The sequence below is a fragment of the Danio rerio genome, chromosome 16, assembly GCF_049306965.1.
Source record: "Danio rerio strain Tuebingen ecotype United States chromosome 16, GRCz12tu, whole genome shotgun sequence".
NCBI lineage: Eukaryota > Metazoa > Chordata > Actinopteri > Cypriniformes > Danionidae > Danio > Danio rerio.
Window position 1 is genome coordinate 41708666 of NC_133191.1, and position 18835 is coordinate 41727500.

An 18835-nucleotide genomic window follows, 5' to 3' on the forward strand; every position below is an offset into this window, starting at 1 on the left:
GGGCTGCATAGTATACTAAAATAAAATCTGTATTGCTATATGGCTTTGGGCGATTGTCATGTCGCACAGGTCGTAATTTATTTAAATAAATTATTCTGCTCCTGGTTTTAGAGTGAAGCAAGGCATTTGCACATTTGATATTATGACCTATTTGAAAGTAAATAAATAAGTGACAGTACAATAATGTGCAATTATTTATATCTGTAAAATAATGTCTAATTTACATATATAATTGTAATTACTTGTTATTGTGTCAAAATCAAAGCTTGATAGCGATAGTGTTTAAAGAAAAGATGTAAAAATGTACAGTTAGTTTACAGTAAAATAAATATATAGTTTACCCATTTTCGTTTATTTTCTTTAATGTTATTGTAGTGAAGTCCCACTACATTCAAGATTTTTAGCTGGCTAAGGCGGCCAAATATGGATCTGATTTCGGTTAGAAAATCAAGAGTGGAGAAGAGATTCTTTCTGATGAGCATTTATTTCTGTCCTGAATATGCAGCTGAGGTATGCACTGGAGATATTGCAAAGAATGTGTGGGTATGGTCTACAAAAGGAAATAAAGAGAAATAATTTACCAAAAAATATTCATCTAACATTTGTGTCTTATTGTACTAACACAATGAGAAATATTAACTAACACAATACAAGATATACATGATACAGTCTGTATTTCCGCCTGTTATAGCAATGAAATGAACTGAAATACAACAGTAAACTAAATAACAGGGCACTATAAATCGTTATGTAAACAAACACTGGCCGCATTCGCACGTAGCATTAGTGTGGAGGGCGATGACTCAGCAAATTAGATCGGCAAATTACGGCCGAAATTAACGGGAAAAACGATCGTCAAAAACACTGAAAGTGACCAATAACATACATGACATATAATAATCAGAATCAAACATATATATGTACTCACTTGTATAACATAAACGCATTTGCAGAGCATAACCTGCGGCATAAACAGTGAATGGCATTCAGTCCGTACTGGTGTGCGTCATGTAAAAATGTCCGTGCGGGAAACAATTACTAATTTAAGTTCCTAGGACAGGCTTTCTAACACAGCCGCCCCCAATTATCTGTCAGGATAATTGTACATTTTAAGAAAGTTTGTCTGCCGTGTCAGGAACATTATCCTCTAGGTGCGGAAGGGGAATTAATCGCACAACTGGACGAGTGTAAGTTTTTTCCTTAACTTTAACTCTAACGGTACGAATTTTACCGTCAGCTCCAGGTAACGTTTCAGACACTGTTCCTACAGGCCATAAAGCACGTGGGAGTTGTGGATCAACAATAAGAACTACTTGGCCCACGGTAAGTTCCTTGCCATCCTTCCTCCACTTCTGGCGATCCTGTAAACTTGGGAGATGATGGCGGATGAAGGCAGTCCAGAAATTATCAGCCAACACCTGGCTATGTCTCCATCTGCGTCTGCCGAGCAAGTTGTTGGAGTCATACAGAACCTGAGGAAGTGAGGCATCACGTCGGCCCATAAGGAGCAGGTTGGGAGTCACTGGGTCCAAGTCTGCAACGTCAGAGGATATGTAGCCAAGTGGCTTGGAATTCAGAATGCCTTCCACCTCCACTAACAGGGTTTGCAATACTGCCTCTGGCACTGACTGCTCTCGCAGGATGACACGTAAAGCGGACTTCACCGATTTGACCTCACGCTCCCAGGTTCCCCCGAAATGAGGAGCACTTGGTGGGTTAAAGCGAAATCGAATCCTTTGCTCCGCAAGCTGCTCCTGCAGCTTTGGTGCCATGGCATTGAAGGTCTCTCGTAATTCTCGATCCCCTCCAACGAAGTTAGTGCCATTGTCACATAGCAATTCCATGGGCTTGCCTCGTCTTGCGATGAAGCGACGCAGAGAAAGCAGAAATGCATCAGTGTCTAGTTGTTCCAGTAGATCTAGATGCACGCACCTGGTTGTCATACATTTATAGAGGACTCCCCACCTCTTCTCTTGGCGACGACCAACTTTAACCGTGAAGGGGCCAAAGCAATCTACCCCTGTAGAGTAGAACGGGGGTTTGTAAAGTTGCAGTCTGCTGGATGGAAGATCAGCCATTTGGGGTGTCTGAGGTTTAGCACGCCAGAACTGACAGTCTCTACATGTGTGCTGATGTTTCCGAATTGCTTCTCTGCCTCTCAATACCCAATACTGGCGGCGCAGTTCAGCTAGGACCCGTTCGGAGCCTGGGTGAAGGAGTCGCTGATCTGTCTCCTTAATTAACAGCTTGGTGACAGGGTGGCCAGGATCCAACACAATTGGGTGGATAGAATCCAAGTCTAGGCTGTCAGTCCGACGTAATCTTCCACCTACTCGGATGAGACCTGTGGCTTCATCAAACTCAGGGGCAAGAGAGATCAAACGACTGTCAGAAGGTAGAGATTGGGCAGTCTTCAGAGCCTTGACCTCGTATGGGAACGAGTCACTTTGAGCCTGTACCAGGAGGAGTTTCTCAGCTTCAATATAGTCAGCTGCGTCACTAGAGAAGTTATTATCAGCAATAGCCGCCCCGTGCAGGGACCTAACAGTGGCCTGGACAAGTTCTTGCCATGTAGAGAACTGAGTTGGGTCTGGGAGTGAAGGGTTATTCACTGAAATAGTACCAACGAAGGCAGCTTTCTTTAATTCACTGAGTTCTGGTTCTACCGCTAGCTTGGGAATGGATGGCCATTGGTCAACGGATTTAAGGAGAAAGGATGGTCCTGAATTCCATTGGTGAGGGCCTGTTAGCTCCGCTAAAGTTAGACCCCTTGTGATATGGTCAGCCGGGTTGTTGGCCGAATCAACATACCTCCATTCAGCTGTCTCAGTGAGAGTCTGTATTTCAGCTACACGTCCTCCAACAAACACCTTGTAGCGGCAAGACTCTGCGGTCAACCAGTACAGCACAGTTGTTGAGTCAGACCAGAGAGTGACTGAATCGATGGGAAGAGTTAACTCATTTTGTATTACTTGGGCTAACTGGGCGCCGGTCAGTGCTGCACTTAGCTCCAAACGAGGCATGGATAGGCATTTTCTGGGGGCCACTCTCGATCGAGCCAAGACAAAGGTGACGGCAACATGTCCTTGATCATCAGAAGCACGTAAATAAGCCACTGACCCATACGCTCTTTCAGATGCGTCACAAAAGATGTGTAGCTCTCGAGTGACAGGAGGATTATCAGGCCAGACTGGTGTGTATAGTCGAGGGAACTGCAACTGAAGGAGTGTTGGAATTTCTCCTACCCAGGTTAACCACTTATTCCTCAGCTGTGCAGGCTCAATCAGATCATCCCAGCCCAAGTTTTGCTTCCAAAGGTCCTGAATGAGGACTTTAGCCCTTGTAGTGAACGGGATAATAAATCCTAAAGGATCATACTGACTGGCCAATGTCTTGTACATGTTCCTCATAGTAGGCTCCAATGGCTCTGCAGAACGTAAATTGTAACCCAGAGAATCATTGAGACAATTCCACCGTAGGCCAAGAGTGGGTTCTTGCAGGTCTGTACTAGCTTTGGTTAACCATCGTTCACTGTTGGTAGACAAGGCCTCTGCGGGAAGATGCTGGATCACAGATGGTACATTACAGGCCCACTGTCTTAAATCAAAGCCTCCCTCAGCCAGCAACTGACGCAGTCCATCCACAACGTCCTTAGCTTCCTTGGCTGTTGGTGTGCTGTAAAGACAGTTATCAACATAAAAGGAGTTCTCCACTATGTTAACCAACTTAGGCATGTCACCTTTGTGTCCTTGTGCATGGTGTTGGAGGGCAAAGATGGCGCAACATGGACTACAGGTAGTTCCGAAGGGAAGCACCTGCCATTCGTATATATCGGGCTCTCTATCCCTGCACATGTCCCTCCATAGGAAACGAAGCACCTGTTTGTCTTTGGGCAGCAGACGTACCTGGTGGAACATGCCTTTTATGTCACCGCTTACAGCAACAGCATGCTGCCGGAATCTCAGGAGGACTCCCAATAACGATGGTCCCAAAGTTGGTCCAGGCAGTAGCTGACTGTTCAATGACTGTCCTTGATGTTGAAAGGAACAGTTAAAGACAATCCGGTCTTTGTTGTTGTGATGTACAACGTGATGCGGAATATACCAAGACTCGTTACTCTTGTTGGCTTCCTCCGCAGTTATCTTGGCAACATATCCAGCTGCCTCCAACTTCTGGATCTCAGTGCAGTATGCTTTAGCCCTCTCCGGATCCCGTGACAGCCGGCGCTCTGTGCTGCGTAAACTGGGTAGAACTGCATCCTTTTCTGCATGGAGCAAACTCACAGGTGTCCGTCTCAGCAGGGGTGTAGCGTAGCGTTGAACACCATCCACATTTACTCTGATGGTAGAATCCTGAAGCATGTTGTAAGCTTCCTTATCTTGCTTAGACCTGGTGATTATTTTCTCATTGTACGGAAGGGTGTCAACTTGCCAGAGTCTTTCTACATGATGGATAAGTTCATCACGGGCTGGAGCTGTCATGATGTTAAGACATTGCTGCTTTCCTCGTGAGGACTGCATAGGACTCATCGGGCCTTGGAGACACCATCCGAGTTGCGTGCAGACCGCAATGGGCCCCCCTACTGGGCCTTCGCAGACAGGCTGGATGGGTGTCAGAAGGTGAGGATTGTCAGATCCAATAAGGAGCAGTGGCTTTACCCTGTCCACGGGAGGCAGTGGCAGATCCTTCAAGTGTCGATGGGCATTCTGGAGAGCAGTTACTGGGTAGTTGTGCTCTGCTAGGCACAAACCGGTTGCAGTGAATGCGTTGCATATAGCAAACTTTACCATGGGCTTTGTGACAGAGGACACCTCAAAGGAGATTGACCGCCCTTCCAGCTCTGTGTGGCACTGTTGAATTGTCTGTAGGGGAAGCAATTCAGTGGTCCCGGTTAACTTTAGCTGCCGTACTGCTGGCTGTAATACTATTGTCCTCTCTGACCCGTCGTCAAGGACTGCATGAGTTTCCATAGTGCGGTGGCCATGGTGGAGAAGGACCTTAACTACTTTCAACATAACCTTTGGTGAACGGTTAGGTCTGTCGAGGTAAACCCTGGTGGACGGCATGCTCACCATAAGTACAGCCTTGGACGTGTCATTAATAGTGTTATGTAGAACTATGAGGTGAAGTTCTTTGCAGACCTTACATGGGCGCTTAAGGTTACAGGTCTCTACTGCATGTGTCCTGCCACATCTCCAGCAACGGTTTCCCTCTTTAATCCAAGTGACAATTTGATCCGAGGTCAACTTCTTGAACTGGTCACAAGAGTTGAGGTAATGGTCCCTGTTGTCACAATGGGGGCAGTATGGTTTCAGCTTTGTATTGGGTTTCTGGGCGGCAAATCCAGGGGGAGGTGTGCCCCTCTCATTGGCCAAGAGTACTGGTGTTGCCCGCTCCTTCGGGCGAGTAGACACTGTGACCCTACCATGAGGCTTGGATAGTTCACTCTGGAACAAAGTTGCGGCTCGATTGGAGATGCGTTTTGCTTGAGATTTGATCTCTAACCAGGTGGCTAGATCAGGAAGTGTGTAGGTCCTATCGGTACCTGTTTGGAGAATCCCCCTGCTCAGGCAGTATTCAACAAAACCATCACGATAGGCAGATGGCAGTTTACTTAACAGGCGATCGACGTGAGAGCCACACATGAGCTCGTAACCATTCTGGCCCTCAAGTGTCCTTAGCATGCCCACCAACGACTGAACAGATAAGGCAAAGTTATCAAAAGCATTCGCATCACCCATTCTGATTGGTGGAGTGTTCATCATTACACCCAGCTCTGACTGGACAAGCTGTCGCGGCTGGCCATACTTGTCTTGAAGAGCCTGTAGTGCAGCTGAATAAGGACGAGGATGATACATGTAGGCTTTGGCCAGCTGCTGAGCACTGGGAAGTTTTAAGTGGCTTAATAAGACATGGTACTTGTATTGCTCACTGAGATGGTTGTGATTAGTCAACAAATTGTCCAACGCTAATTTTAGCAGGGCAAAGTCACTCTCGTTACCACTTTCAAACACTGGTAACTTAGGCTGTGGGATGCCGTAGGCCGATGCAAACAGTAGCTCTGTACCCATATGTGCAGGGTGACTGTTGTGCATGAATGGTGGTGGCTGCACATAGCTAAGGCTGGTAGGTTGCAAAACAGGTGGCGGGTGGCTGGTGATTGGAGGCTGTAACAGACGTGCATGTGCTGTCACTGGAGGTATTACAGTTTGTGGTACAGTATATGATGTAGCCAGCTGCGGGGTGGCTGTGATAGGCGGTGGTGGCATAGACTGCATGCTTGTATGTAAGGGAAGTGCAGAAGTGGACATGACTGGAGCTCTCAAATGTGGTTGGGATATCATATTTGTTGCAGATAACACAGTTCGAACTGGCATAGTTATAGGGGCAGTCTGAGATACCTTAGAGACCGACGATGAGCCTCCTTGTGGCACTGCAGTAAATGGTGCACCTTTAGACTCAGCTGTCAATTGCAGAGGTCTAAATGATGGCTGAGACACCCAGGAGTCATCAGAAATACCCTGCTCTGCATGACAAGTCTGTATTGTTGACGTCACAGCGGGTGACTGAGTAGCGGGCTGCTGGAAAGAGGATGAGAGATGAGATGAACTTATGGCTTGATCGACACATACAGGCTGAGATAGAGACAAATGGTTGCCGGGTGAGCTTGTATGGATAGGAGTGGTCGAACCAGAGTCTTTAACAAGCATAGAGGACACAAGCTTAGCTACCTCAAGCTCAGTTTCTGCTTGTTGCAGCTTACGCTGTCTTTCTAGCTGCTTTGATAAGGTTTCCTTTGCTCTGAGAGCTTCCTCTTGAACTTGCTGGGCTTCTTTAGCTTGTGCCTGTAGCCGCTGGTATTCTACATCAGCCAATGAGTCCTCTGCAACCTGCTGACGAAGACTGTCTAACTGCCTTTGTTTAATCTTCTCCTCCAATATAGCAGTCTGAACGCTGGAGAGCTCAGGTGGAAGATAAACGCCTGTGGAGGTGACAGATCGCCTACTTGTCCTGGAGTGAGAGCTTACACCGCTATGAGACGTTTTCCTCGAGCTGCTTCTTGACTTACTGGGACAGTGGGAAGAAGCTTTGGGAGGAGGGTCCTCAGTGGGTCGATAGCCAACCTCATAATCGTCCAGATGAGAAGGGAGATGAGTCTTACGTCGTGGTCTTTCCATTGTCTCTGATGCGTCATCATTTGCTGGATCCATATTGGTGTATTATTGCTCTCATCCGGCTCGAAGGACCATAAAATGTAGTGAAGTCCCACTACATTCAAGATTTTTAGCTGGCTAAGGCGGCCAAATATGGATCTGATTTCGGTTAGAAAATCAAGAGTGGAGAAGAGATTCTTTCTGATGAGCATTTATTTCTGTCCTGAATATGCAGCTGAGGTATGCACTGGAGATATTGCAAAGAATGTGTGGGTATGGTCTACAAAAGGAAATAAAGAGAAATAATTTACCAAAAAATATTCATCTAACATTTGTGTCTTATTGTACTAACACAATGAGAAATATTAACTAACACAATACAAGATATACATGATACAGTCTGTATTTCCGCCTGTTATAGCAATGAAATGAACTGAAATACAACAGTAAACTAAATAACAGGGCACTATAAATCGTTATGTAAACAAACACTGGCCGCATTCGCACGTAGCATTAGTGTGGAGGGCGATGACTCAGCAAATTAGATCGGCAAATTACGGCCGAAATTAACGGGAAAAACGATCGTCAAAAACACTGAAAGTGACCAATAACATACATGACATATAATAATCAGAATCAAACATATATATGTACTCACTTGTATAACATAAACGCATTTGCAGAGCATAACCTGCGGCATAAACAGTGAATGGCATTCAGTCCGTACTGGTGTGCGTCATGTAAAAATGTCCGTGCGGGAAACAATTACTAATTTAAGTTCCTAGGACAGGCTTTCTAACAGTTATCATTATATATTTATTTGTTGTGATATTTTCTTGTGTGTGATCCTTTAACAAAATAATAATAAATTGTTGAACTGGTAAAAATAGTAAGATTGTGAACTATGTAACACGAAAACTCAAATGGTTCTATAAAATGCAGCATATTATTCAACAAAAAAAAAAAAAAGATTTATTGATATTTTTTAATTCCATAATTTTCACTCAAAGATGACTGAAAACATTTCTTGTGAATATGACAATATATTGTAAATATGTAAAAATATTTTTTATTTATTAAATATATTTATAATATAGTTGGCGTATCTGTGTGGTTTGCATGTTCTCTTTGCGTTCTTGTGTGTTTCCTTCGGGTTCTCCGGTTTTTCCCACAATCCAAAGTCATGTGGTACAGGTGAATTGGGTAGGCTAAATTGTCCATACTGTATGAGTGGGTACAGATGCTTCCTAGAGATGAGTTGCAGCTGGAAGGGCCGCTGAATAAAAGATGTGATGGATAAGTTGGCGGTTCATTCTGCTGTGGCGAAAGAAACTAAGCGAAAAGAAAATGAATGTATGAATATATATATATATATATATATATATATATATATATATATATATATATATATATATATATATATATATTTTTTTTTTTTTTTTTTTTTTTTTGGCTAGAATAAAAGCAGTTTTTATTTTTTTAAAAACCATTTTAAGGTCAAACTTATTAGCCCCTTCAAGCTATATATACTTTCTATGGTCTACAGAACAAACCATCGTTATACAATAACTTGTGTAATTACTCAAACCTGCCTGGTTAACCTAATTAGTTTAGTTAGGCCTTTAAATGTCACTTTAAGCTGTTTAGAAGTGTCTTGAAAAACATCTAGTCAAATATTATTTACAGTCATCGGAATGAACCACCACAATTAACAGATTTATGTATTTTTAATTTTAGATGGTTTGTGTAATGTGTTTTACGTTTGGTAAAATAATATGTAAATGCATCTTTAGTGATTGTCCCAATAGGTGGATTTTGTCTTGTGCCAATAGGTGGATTTTGAGTTTTTTGCAACAACAAAAAAGCGTGAAAAGTGAATTTAGCTGGTTTTGACGCCATAGAAAATGTACCTTTTTATATAAATATATTCATTCATTCATTTTATTATTTATCATTTTATAATTTGGGGTCGCCACAGCGGAATGAACCGCCAACTTATCCGGCATATGTTTTACACAGCGGATTCTCTTCCAACTGCAACCCATCACAGGAAAACACCCATACACCACACTCATTTACACACATAAACTACAATTTAGCTTACCTAATTCACCTACAGCACATATTTTCACCTACAATTTGTTTGTTTGTGGGGGACCACCCAGAAGAAACCCACGCAAACACCGGGAGAACATAAACTCCACACAGAAATATATATACAGTTGAAGTCAGAATTATTAGCCCCCTTCACATTTTTTCTTCCTTTTTAAATATTTTTCAGATGTTTTTTAACAGACAGAGCAAGGAAATTATTACAGTATGTCTGATAATAAGTTTTCTTCTGGAGAAACTCTTATTTGTTTTATTTCGGCTAGAATAAAAGCAGTTTTAAAATTTTTTTAACACCATTTTAAGCACAAAATATTAGCCCTTTTAAGCTATATTTTTTCTCGATAGTCAACAGAACAAACCTCTGTTATACAATAACTTGCCCAATTACCCTTACCTGCCTAGGTAACCTAATTAACCCAGTTAATCCTTTAAATGTCACTATAAGCTGTATAGAAGTGTCTTGAAAAATATCTAGTAAAATATTATTTACAGTTATCATGGCAAAGATAAAATAAATCAGTAATTAGAAATTAGTTATTAAAACTTTTATGTTTATAAATGTGTTGAAAAAAATCTGCTCTCCGTTAAACAGAAATTAGGGAAACAATAAACGAGCGGTCTAAAAATTTAGGGGGGCTAATAATTCTGACTTCAACTGTATGTATATATATATTTTTTTTTCATATATTCTATTTTTCTTTTTATATATTATAATATTTTTTATATTACAATTTTCTTGGTAATCTAGTAATTATTGTTGGTATAAATAGATTATTTTTATTGTAAATATATAAAAATATATTTTTGAGATAAAAATATAAAGGTAATTTTGAATTGGCCGAAATAATGTAAATATGGCATATGAAAGCCCAAATAAATCATATACATACAAAACAGCATTTTTTTTCAAGTAATTCACCTCACTTTATAATGATTCATTATTTCATTAAAGCTATTCAACACATGTTGTCATTTATCAATCACAGAAAAAAAAAAAAATATTGCAATGTGGCATCTGAAAAAACTAAAACTCCACCAATTTCTCCATACCTAAAATAAGCTGTCAGCTTTGTTTGAGCCTTTCAGGGTTTGTCTGTGTGATAAATGTGAATTTATTAAGAAGGCTGCAGGACGCGGTATTGTTTGATGCCTGTCTGTTAACCAGATGCAGGCGCTGCATTGGCAAGTGACTTAGTATGAACTTCAGACAGGTCTTCAGGAAGAAAAAAGCCATACATCTTAATTTCAAGGCTCTTTCAAGGTTGTCATCAGTCATTAGGACGAGCGGGTCCTCTTGTTTCTCAACTCCCTGCTATTCAAACAAGAAAGATCCATTCATTTTGACATGCCATCTGCATGAGTCGCTTTCTGTCCAGCCCTGTACATAATCATGATGGGCTGACATTTATTTCATATTCACTTTTGTCTTTGAACACCTTAGATCAAAGAAAAACCAGCACAAGGTGCACGTCCAAAACAAATGGCTTTGAAATTGGACCAAACGGATGCCAAAGAACAACAAAATGACCCCATCATCACAGGTTCACATCTGTTCAAAAGCACATCTGGAGAAAAACAGCTGTTTTGCTACAGACGAGACATGCTTTAGTTGAGCAACGTGATGCTGTTTTGCAGTGGTGTATGAAAAGCCTGCTGTTTGCGTGCGCGACTAGACAGCTAAATAAACCAAAGCACAGAGTCTCAGGAAAATTGCCCTGAAAGCTTCAGTAAAAAAGACAGTTGCTGAAGATGATGGTGAGTACAGAAGGAATGCAGGCCAGAGGGTTCTGTTTGTATGGATGCAGTGCCATTTTCTCCAATCATCATGTTTGTTCTTCTCAAGTGTGTCTGGATTTCTGAATAAAAGGACAATGCAGGGCACCAAACAACTGTATAGACTGATGACAAACATCTACATTGTTTTTGAGTGTTCTAAGAATACCCACTGATCCTTCGTCAGTGTATGCCTACCTTTTCAGGAGCACTGGATCTGGAATTTTCCCATTTCTTTATCTATTTATTAATTTATTTTATCCCCATATACAAATTTAAACAAGCTTTCTGGTGAATCACAACATTGCAAAATGTAGTAACACTTCAGTTGGTTAATATATTTGCTGTTTGTTAGTATTTACAAAGCACATTAAAGAATTTGGTTGTGTACCAAAACCTGATGCCATTATGATAACAGTACATATGTAATTGGTAAGCCCCTCAACAAGTCAGCATATGAATTTCGTTGCCTAATTTCATTGCCACTGGTGCAGTGACAAAGACGTAAGAGGCATCAAGGCGTACAACAAAGGCCCACATAGGTATGTGTTGGGTCACACCATCTTTAAACTTTTAATTCTAAACATTTATGGGGGATATGTATGGGGTTTCATTTGTGCCAAAATTCCCATGACAGCTATGTACTTCACATTTGTCTTTGTCTACTTTCACTGCCCGCATGTTAGCATTATTGACGTACATGTTGTCTGTTGATATCATCTTTATCTGTCGTCCAGTTGGTTTTTCTCTGTTTTGTACTGTCATATTCTATGGGATATTCAGTCATCTGATCTGTTGTCCTTATTGTTGTCTATTCATCTTTACTGTCCGTTACCCTACCGTTGTATGCTGTTGTTCTTATGGGCGTCTGTTCTTTCATCCTAACAGTCGTCTATGCTGTCGTTATATTGTCATCCGTACTGTCGTCTATGCTGTCGTCTTTATACTGACATCTAATCCAATCATCCTTTTGTTGACTTGTTCTGTTATCTGTAGTAGTTATGATCCATTATCTCGCTGCACGATTGCTATCGTTATGTAAATTGTCATATGTGAGCAAGGCATATACGATAATAAAGAGTTTTTTCTAAAAAGTACACCAGTGTCGTATTTGTTGGCTGTTTGCTATTGAAGGAGCAGCAGAGACTATGGGACTTTGTCAGACTTTGACAGGGACTTTGTCAGTACCTTTTATAGTTCAAATAGACCAGTTTCTTCTTCCTCCGGTTTATAACATGTAAGTCTCATTAAAATTGTTGCCTTGTTTTGTGTCGTTTGCAAAATATGTGTTTAATTGTGTGTTATAAGTTGAAATCGCCCTGTGCGTCTTGTAATCACATATCAATTATAGATCAGTGCTTGTACTGTACCTCTCAGGTTAAATCTGTATAGGGCTGTTCACATATCACGTCCAAAACCACGTTAAAAACGTGACGCGTGCTTCTTCCTTTACTGATTTAAATGCGTTTCTGAACTGGCGATCCTCTGCTGTTTGCCTTTGCAATGACCACCATCAGCTGTTCCTTCACACAGGTGGCGCGGTCAATTTTCAAAATAGTTTAAATTTTGCCACTGTGTGGATAATACTGAATGCGTGTCGTTGTTATTACTTGGGGTAAGGATTAAGAGGAGTGTGATATGACTGCATATTAACTGCATTGCTTTATTGTATTCCTGCACTGGGCTCTCACATACTTTGTGCTACGTCATACTGTAGCCATTGTGGGCATTTCTGTCTGTCTTGTGCTGAGCACAGTCGAACCAATCACCACAGATTAGCTTCGCACTTAGGAGGGGTTTGGGAACAAATGAATCGCTGAACGATTCATATGGGAATCATTGGGATAATTGGGTAAAAATAAATGCTTATTATAAGGCAATGAAAGCGTTTTTGAACTTGCACGCATATCATCATGTTGTTGGAGACCCCTAAAACCAAAATATGACCTTTTTAATGCAAAAAAGGGGTTCTTTAACAACACTCTTCCACTAGTCCTTGCTTCATATTCTCAACCAATGCCTCAGTTTGTCATGGGTCATGAACAATATGTTGCTAAATAAAAGTGAAACTGCTGAAATGCAGTTAAAGTCAAAACATTAAAAATGAAACACCCAAAATTACATAAAACTCTGGAGAAAACGTTGGATAGCGTGGTGACAATGATGTTAATTGATCTATGTGCTGTAACAAGTAAAACGGAATCATAACAACATTCAAAACAAAAAGGAACATTCAAAAAGCAACTCATGTAAACATTTCATCATATTATTGTCCTATTCACATTAAGGCAAATAATTAGATTACTGATGTCCATGTAAACAAAGTAAAAAAAAAAAAAAAAAAGAGGGTATTCCCTGATTTTAAAGACAGCTTTTCGACAGGTTATTAGTGAGCTAATGTAATCTTAATTGTATAATGCAAAATCCTAAATCGTTTTAAAATTATTGATTTAGCACCAATATCGAAATAACCCCAAACAATACCAACCCCTAATAAAGACTGTGTACAAAATGGTTTAATGAGGGAAAGAACTACAACTATCTGTACTATGAAGCATTAAGAAAGAAACAGCAGAAAAATCAATAACCTCAGAGTATACAAGAGTTATGATTTTGAAGTTGATCCGTTATTAATGAAGATTTTCATTTATTCATTTGTTCTTTCGTTCGTTCATTCAAACCTGATTATTGCACTCAGTTTTGTTTTAGGATAACATTATATATTTTTAAGATACAATTATTTGGTACAAACCTGTTGAAATACTTAGACATTATATGCAGTAAAATTCTGAACTGGCTGTTTTGTTTTATTTTACAGTGCACAAAATCACTGTGTTAACTATATTTTAATCTGAAGCTTTATTGAGCACATTAAACATTGTGCAAATTCAATCTTATATATAAAAACATATATAAAAATAACATTTCTAGGTAACACTTTAGTATAGGTCACAATTTCAAGTATTAACAAACCAATAACTAACACTACTGGCTTAATAAACTATTAATTGGCTGTTCATTAACAGTTATAAATATAGAATTAGATTTAGGGATTGTGTAGGATTAGGGATGCAGAATGGGATCATTCAAAGTTAATATGCTTAGGTAGGTATTAAGCCAGTTATTAATAGCATTTATTGTAACCTAAACTAAAGTGTAACTCATTTCTCTAAATTAGGAAAATAAATGCTCAGTAATAAAAAGAAGATAATAAGGGGATGGGTGGAGCTTATTAATGCAGTCAGGTCTTCAGTGTGTGTGGTTACAGATCTCTTACCTCAATCTGCAGAAGAGCCTCTTCTCTCTGTCTCAGGATCTCCACATCTTCTTCACTGATCTCTGACAGGAACGCTTGTACATCTCCCTCAGTGCTCTCACCTGCTCCGAATAGCGGCCCCTCTTCAACCAACTCACTGAATGGAGTCTGGACGCTCTATCCACACAAACACAAATAGAGATTTTTATAAGATAGACATTTTTTTTTAATAATACACACATTATTCAGCAGAACCAGCAACTTCAACTTTAACTTGTCTTATTGTCAATAATTATCAATAAATCAGTTATATAAACGCGCACACACACACACACAGACACACACACAGACACACACACACACAGACACACACACACACACACACACACACACACACACACACACACACACACACACACACACACACACACACACACACACACACACACACACACACACACACACACACACACACACACACACACACACACACACACACACACACACACACACACACACACACACAAACAATGGCCTCTTATGGTCCAAATCCTTGGGCACAGGATATGTTTTAACATGCATTTATTGAGTTGACAAACTTAAAATACAAACCAGGAAATTTGTTTGTCAAATTTTATATATATTTTTTTACAAATATTCTAATATTTTTTTTTTTATTTTTTTATTTAATTATTTATTCACTTAACACTGGAACTATCAGATTTCTATAACTTTTAAAATGGCCATAGATAGCATTTTGACCTTTCATATTATACTTAAAACTTTTGTCACATCATACAGTATTTACTTTATTTAAGTTGAATGTCTGCCATCATTTGTTTGTTTGTTTGTTTGTTTGTTTGTTTGTTTGTTTGTTTGTTTGTTTTTTTGTAATATATGTGTTCGGGTTACTAGATTATGTCTATAACTACTACAACGTCCATAGCAGTCATTCTGACCATTCATGTAAGAATGCTCCGAACTGAATCCTTGCCATATTTACATTCGGAGCTTCTATTAGTATTTTAAAATTAGAAATTGAATGTCTGTCCTCATCTTTTATGAAGTCACTACCCTAAACAAATATATATTTTTTTGGGATATTAATAGTGTTCGAGTTACTAGACCACGTCTAGTAATATTTTAGCTATAAGATGTTTTGCAGGGTTTCTGCAGGTTTCACCAAGTCAAATTTAACACTTTTTAAGACCTTTTTATGACCACAATGAATTATATTTTAGACTTATATAGGGCTTAACGCTAAGGAATGTTTAAATGGCCCAGCAGAATTTTTGTCTTGTCAAATAAAAATAAAATAAAAACTAATTCTAGTAAGTTATTTCTTAGCCACATATTTATATATATATATATATAAAAGAATGTCAGAACAAAACAAAACAAGCAGACACTAGTTTAAGAAGTAGTATACATACAAAAAAAAAAAACACTTTAAAAATGGAAACTTAAGTAAACAAAATGTATGCATTTACATGAGCTGTAATAGTATTAGTTGTTATTGAGATGTATTGTTGGTGACTGGATGAATATGTAGCTTTACATAAAGGAAAATTACGACTTGTTTAAAATGATTTAAGACCTAAAAGACAATTTATCTGTGAATTTAAGAAATTTAGTTTATGAAATGTAAAACATTTTAAGACTTTAAGACCCAGCGGATACCCTGTTTAAGTTGTTTCTAGGAACACGTATTCAAAGGCATAGGAAAAAGAAGCAGACACTGAAATGCATGTGGTCAATTTGGCCATTATGGCCATTCAAGGTAGCGATACAGAATTTATTTGTGTTTTGTAATTTACAAAAAAATATATATGAAATGGGGCGTCAAGGTGGCACAGTGGGTAGCACAATCGCCTTACAGCAAGAAAGTAATCCGAACCTCGGCTGGGTCAGTTGGCATTTCTGTCTGAAGTTTGCATGTTCTCCCCGTTTCTTGTGGGTTTCCTTCAAGTGCTCTGGTTTCCCCCATAGTCCAAATTCATTTATTTCCTCAAAATTTTACACACAATACTCCATAACTATGACAATGTGGAATGTACCCCATGACAATGTAAAAAAAATATATATAATGATAATTGTTGCTAATTTATTAAAAATAAAAAAAAACCTGAAAAATCACATGTAAGTAAGTATTCAAAGCCTTTGCTCAATACTTTGTGAAAGCACCTTTGGCAGCAATTACAGGTTTTTTGAATATGATGTCACAAGCTTGGCACACCTGTCTTTGAGAATTTTTGCCGATTCCTCTTTGCAGTACCTCTCAAGCTCTATCAGGTTTGATTAAAAAAAAAGCTATTTTCAGATCTCTTCAGCGATGTTCAATAGGATATATGTCTGGGCTCTGGCTGGGCCACGCAAAGACATTTACAGAGTTGTTGTGAAGCTACTTCATTGATATTTTGGCAATGTGCTTTGGGTCATTGTGGGTCATTCGGCAATCCTTGTACTTTCCAAACATATTCCAGATGCACTGAAGTTATATTGGTTTTATTTTAACAAAATTATAAAATTACAACATTTTAAAGTGGTTAATATGTACATAAAAATGTGATTAAAACATTCAACACTATTCAACATTTTTATACTTAAACGTTTGTATGTGGTAATAGCAGAATAAGCAAAATAACGGAATACAGGCTGCTGAGGCAGTACAAAATAATGCACACATTTTTTGCCATGTCCCTATTGACCTCAGTTGATCTTTTTTTTTTTTTTTTTAGCTTATATAAAATAAAACATTTACTTAAAAATGACTTCTTTCAAGATTAATTAGTATTACTAATACAAAATTAGACTCTATGAACATACTGTAAACACTAAAGCCCAAATCCTGACGCCAGAAGCACCTCTACTTAGATCAGAGCATTGGAGACACTAACATCTACACAAGCCATGAAACAACTGTTAGTAAACATCTTATATAATGGCAAAGCAGTGACGTTGCTATGCTGTGAACAGAACCCAATGATAATGACTCTGCAGAAGACAAATGGCCGTCTCTGTTAGTCGTTCAGCTTGAATTCTCCATCAGCCTGAAGGTTGAGGAGGTAGGAGTTGGTCACTTAGCGAGGGCCACATTGATCTGCTAATTTCTCAACTTGCATATGCATGACATCGATAAAGGCCCGAGGCGTGCTATTATTTTCTTTTTTTGCAATGTGTTGGATGACTCATTGTGTTATTCCCTATCAGAATTAGCACATCCAATGCATCTCTATCCAGCATAATGGTGTTTCGAAGTGCATCTTCTGCTTTGCACAGTTGCTGTCGTCCCACTCACAGAGGATATTATTGTCTGCGAGGTCAGAGAGTGGATTGTAGGGGGTTTTCTCATCCGCTAGCAACATAAATGATCAACTCATCTGTATTTTACAGCTTGGATGGAGAGTTTGAAGTTTAGACTCAAGCTGAATCCGTTCTGCATTTAATTATACCGTATTTGAATGAACTTTTTACCTTATTTAAAATGAGTATGTTATGTTTCTTATCTTTATCATTTGTATCAATGTCATTCTAATCATGTATCAATCTTTTTACCAAGTACAATAAAGATACAGGCAGGGCATACACTATTTTGCCAGAGGCCAGTGACTAAAAATTTACCATGCACCTACATTATCATTATTATTATTATTATTATTATTATTATTATTATTATTATTATTATTATTATTATTATTATTAATAATAATAAAAATAATAAAATAAAAATAATGGTTTTGTAATAGTTTTCATTTATAATAATAATAATAATAATAATAATAATAATAATAATAATAGTAATAATAATAATAATGGTTGTGTAATCATTTTGATTAATAATAATAATAATAATAATAATAATAATAATAATAATAATAATAATTATTATTATTATTATTATTATTATTATTACTAGTAATATTATTATTATTAATATTAATTATTATTGTTGTTATTGTTGTTGTCATTGTTGTTGTTATTATTATTAATAAAAATCTAAACAATTACAAAACCTTCGATGTTTGTCTATTTGACTGCAAAAATGTTTACATATATTATTTCATTACTAATAATAATACTGCCACTACTACTATCTCCATGGCTGATACCAATGACTGTAAAAAATATGGACGACGCGACAGCCCCTTTTGCCATTGAACGCCTTGAGGGCAAAACGCCTGCTTGACGGGCACAAACTGTCGCAAAAGACTGCTGAAATTGGAGCCAGACATGCGCAGAAGGACTGTCTGATGGAGCCAGAGGAGGAGCCGCGATAATGAGCGGAGTCGAGCTTCCAACCAAACGCTTTATGTAAAATCAACCACGCCCCCCGAACTTCTCACTCGACTGCCGGTGTCTGCACTATAACAAACGCTCACTGATGTAAATAGAAGCACTTACATTAAAAAAACACAATAATATACAGTTTAAAAACGGTGTGATGTAAGCTGTTAAACTTTAATAAAAGCAATACATGGTGGACTGCAGAAATAAACGATCTTTTATACACTCTAGCCTGAATATGAGCACAAATAATATA

At 38.6% G+C, this 18835-nt stretch overlaps 2 protein-coding genes across 17 annotated transcripts in view; both read right to left on the reverse strand.

Annotated features, from left to right (window-relative positions):
- tsnare1 (T-SNARE Domain Containing 1) overlaps positions 1 to 18835 on the reverse strand; it is a 488539-nt gene that overhangs the window by 310934 nt on the left and 158770 nt on the right. For all 15 annotated transcript variants that reach the window (XM_073926471.1, XM_073926464.1, XM_073926465.1 and 12 more), the window contains one exon: positions 14317 to 14472. In XM_073926471.1, the coding sequence (XP_073782572.1) occupies positions 14317 to 14472 (156 nt within the window). The remainder of the gene's footprint in view (positions 1 to 14316; positions 14473 to 18835) is intronic.
- Positions 466 to 7889, reverse strand: LOC110437994 (uncharacterized). Of its 2 annotated transcripts, none has more exons than XR_002455822.3 (2): positions 929 to 7889; positions 466 to 550 (listed from the first exon to the last, which is right to left on the reverse strand). XR_002455822.3 is itself a non-coding variant. In XM_021466978.3 (2 exons), the coding sequence occupies exon 2, from the start codon at positions 7209 to 7211 to the stop codon at positions 1110 to 1112; it is 6102 nt and encodes a 2033-aa protein (XP_021322653.1). In that variant the 5' UTR covers positions 7212 to 7434; positions 7813 to 7889; the 3' UTR covers positions 466 to 1109. The 2 variants fall into 2 exon arrangements, 1 of the variants encoding a protein (XP_021322653.1); XM_021466978.3 differs by having other exon boundaries at positions 466 to 7434; positions 7813 to 7889.

Excerpts from the sequence above, each read along its gene's own strand:
- LOC110437994 (XM_021466978.3), bottom strand. The coding sequence starts at position 7,211 with ATGGATCCAGCAAATGATGACGCATCAGAGACAATGGAAAGACCACGA.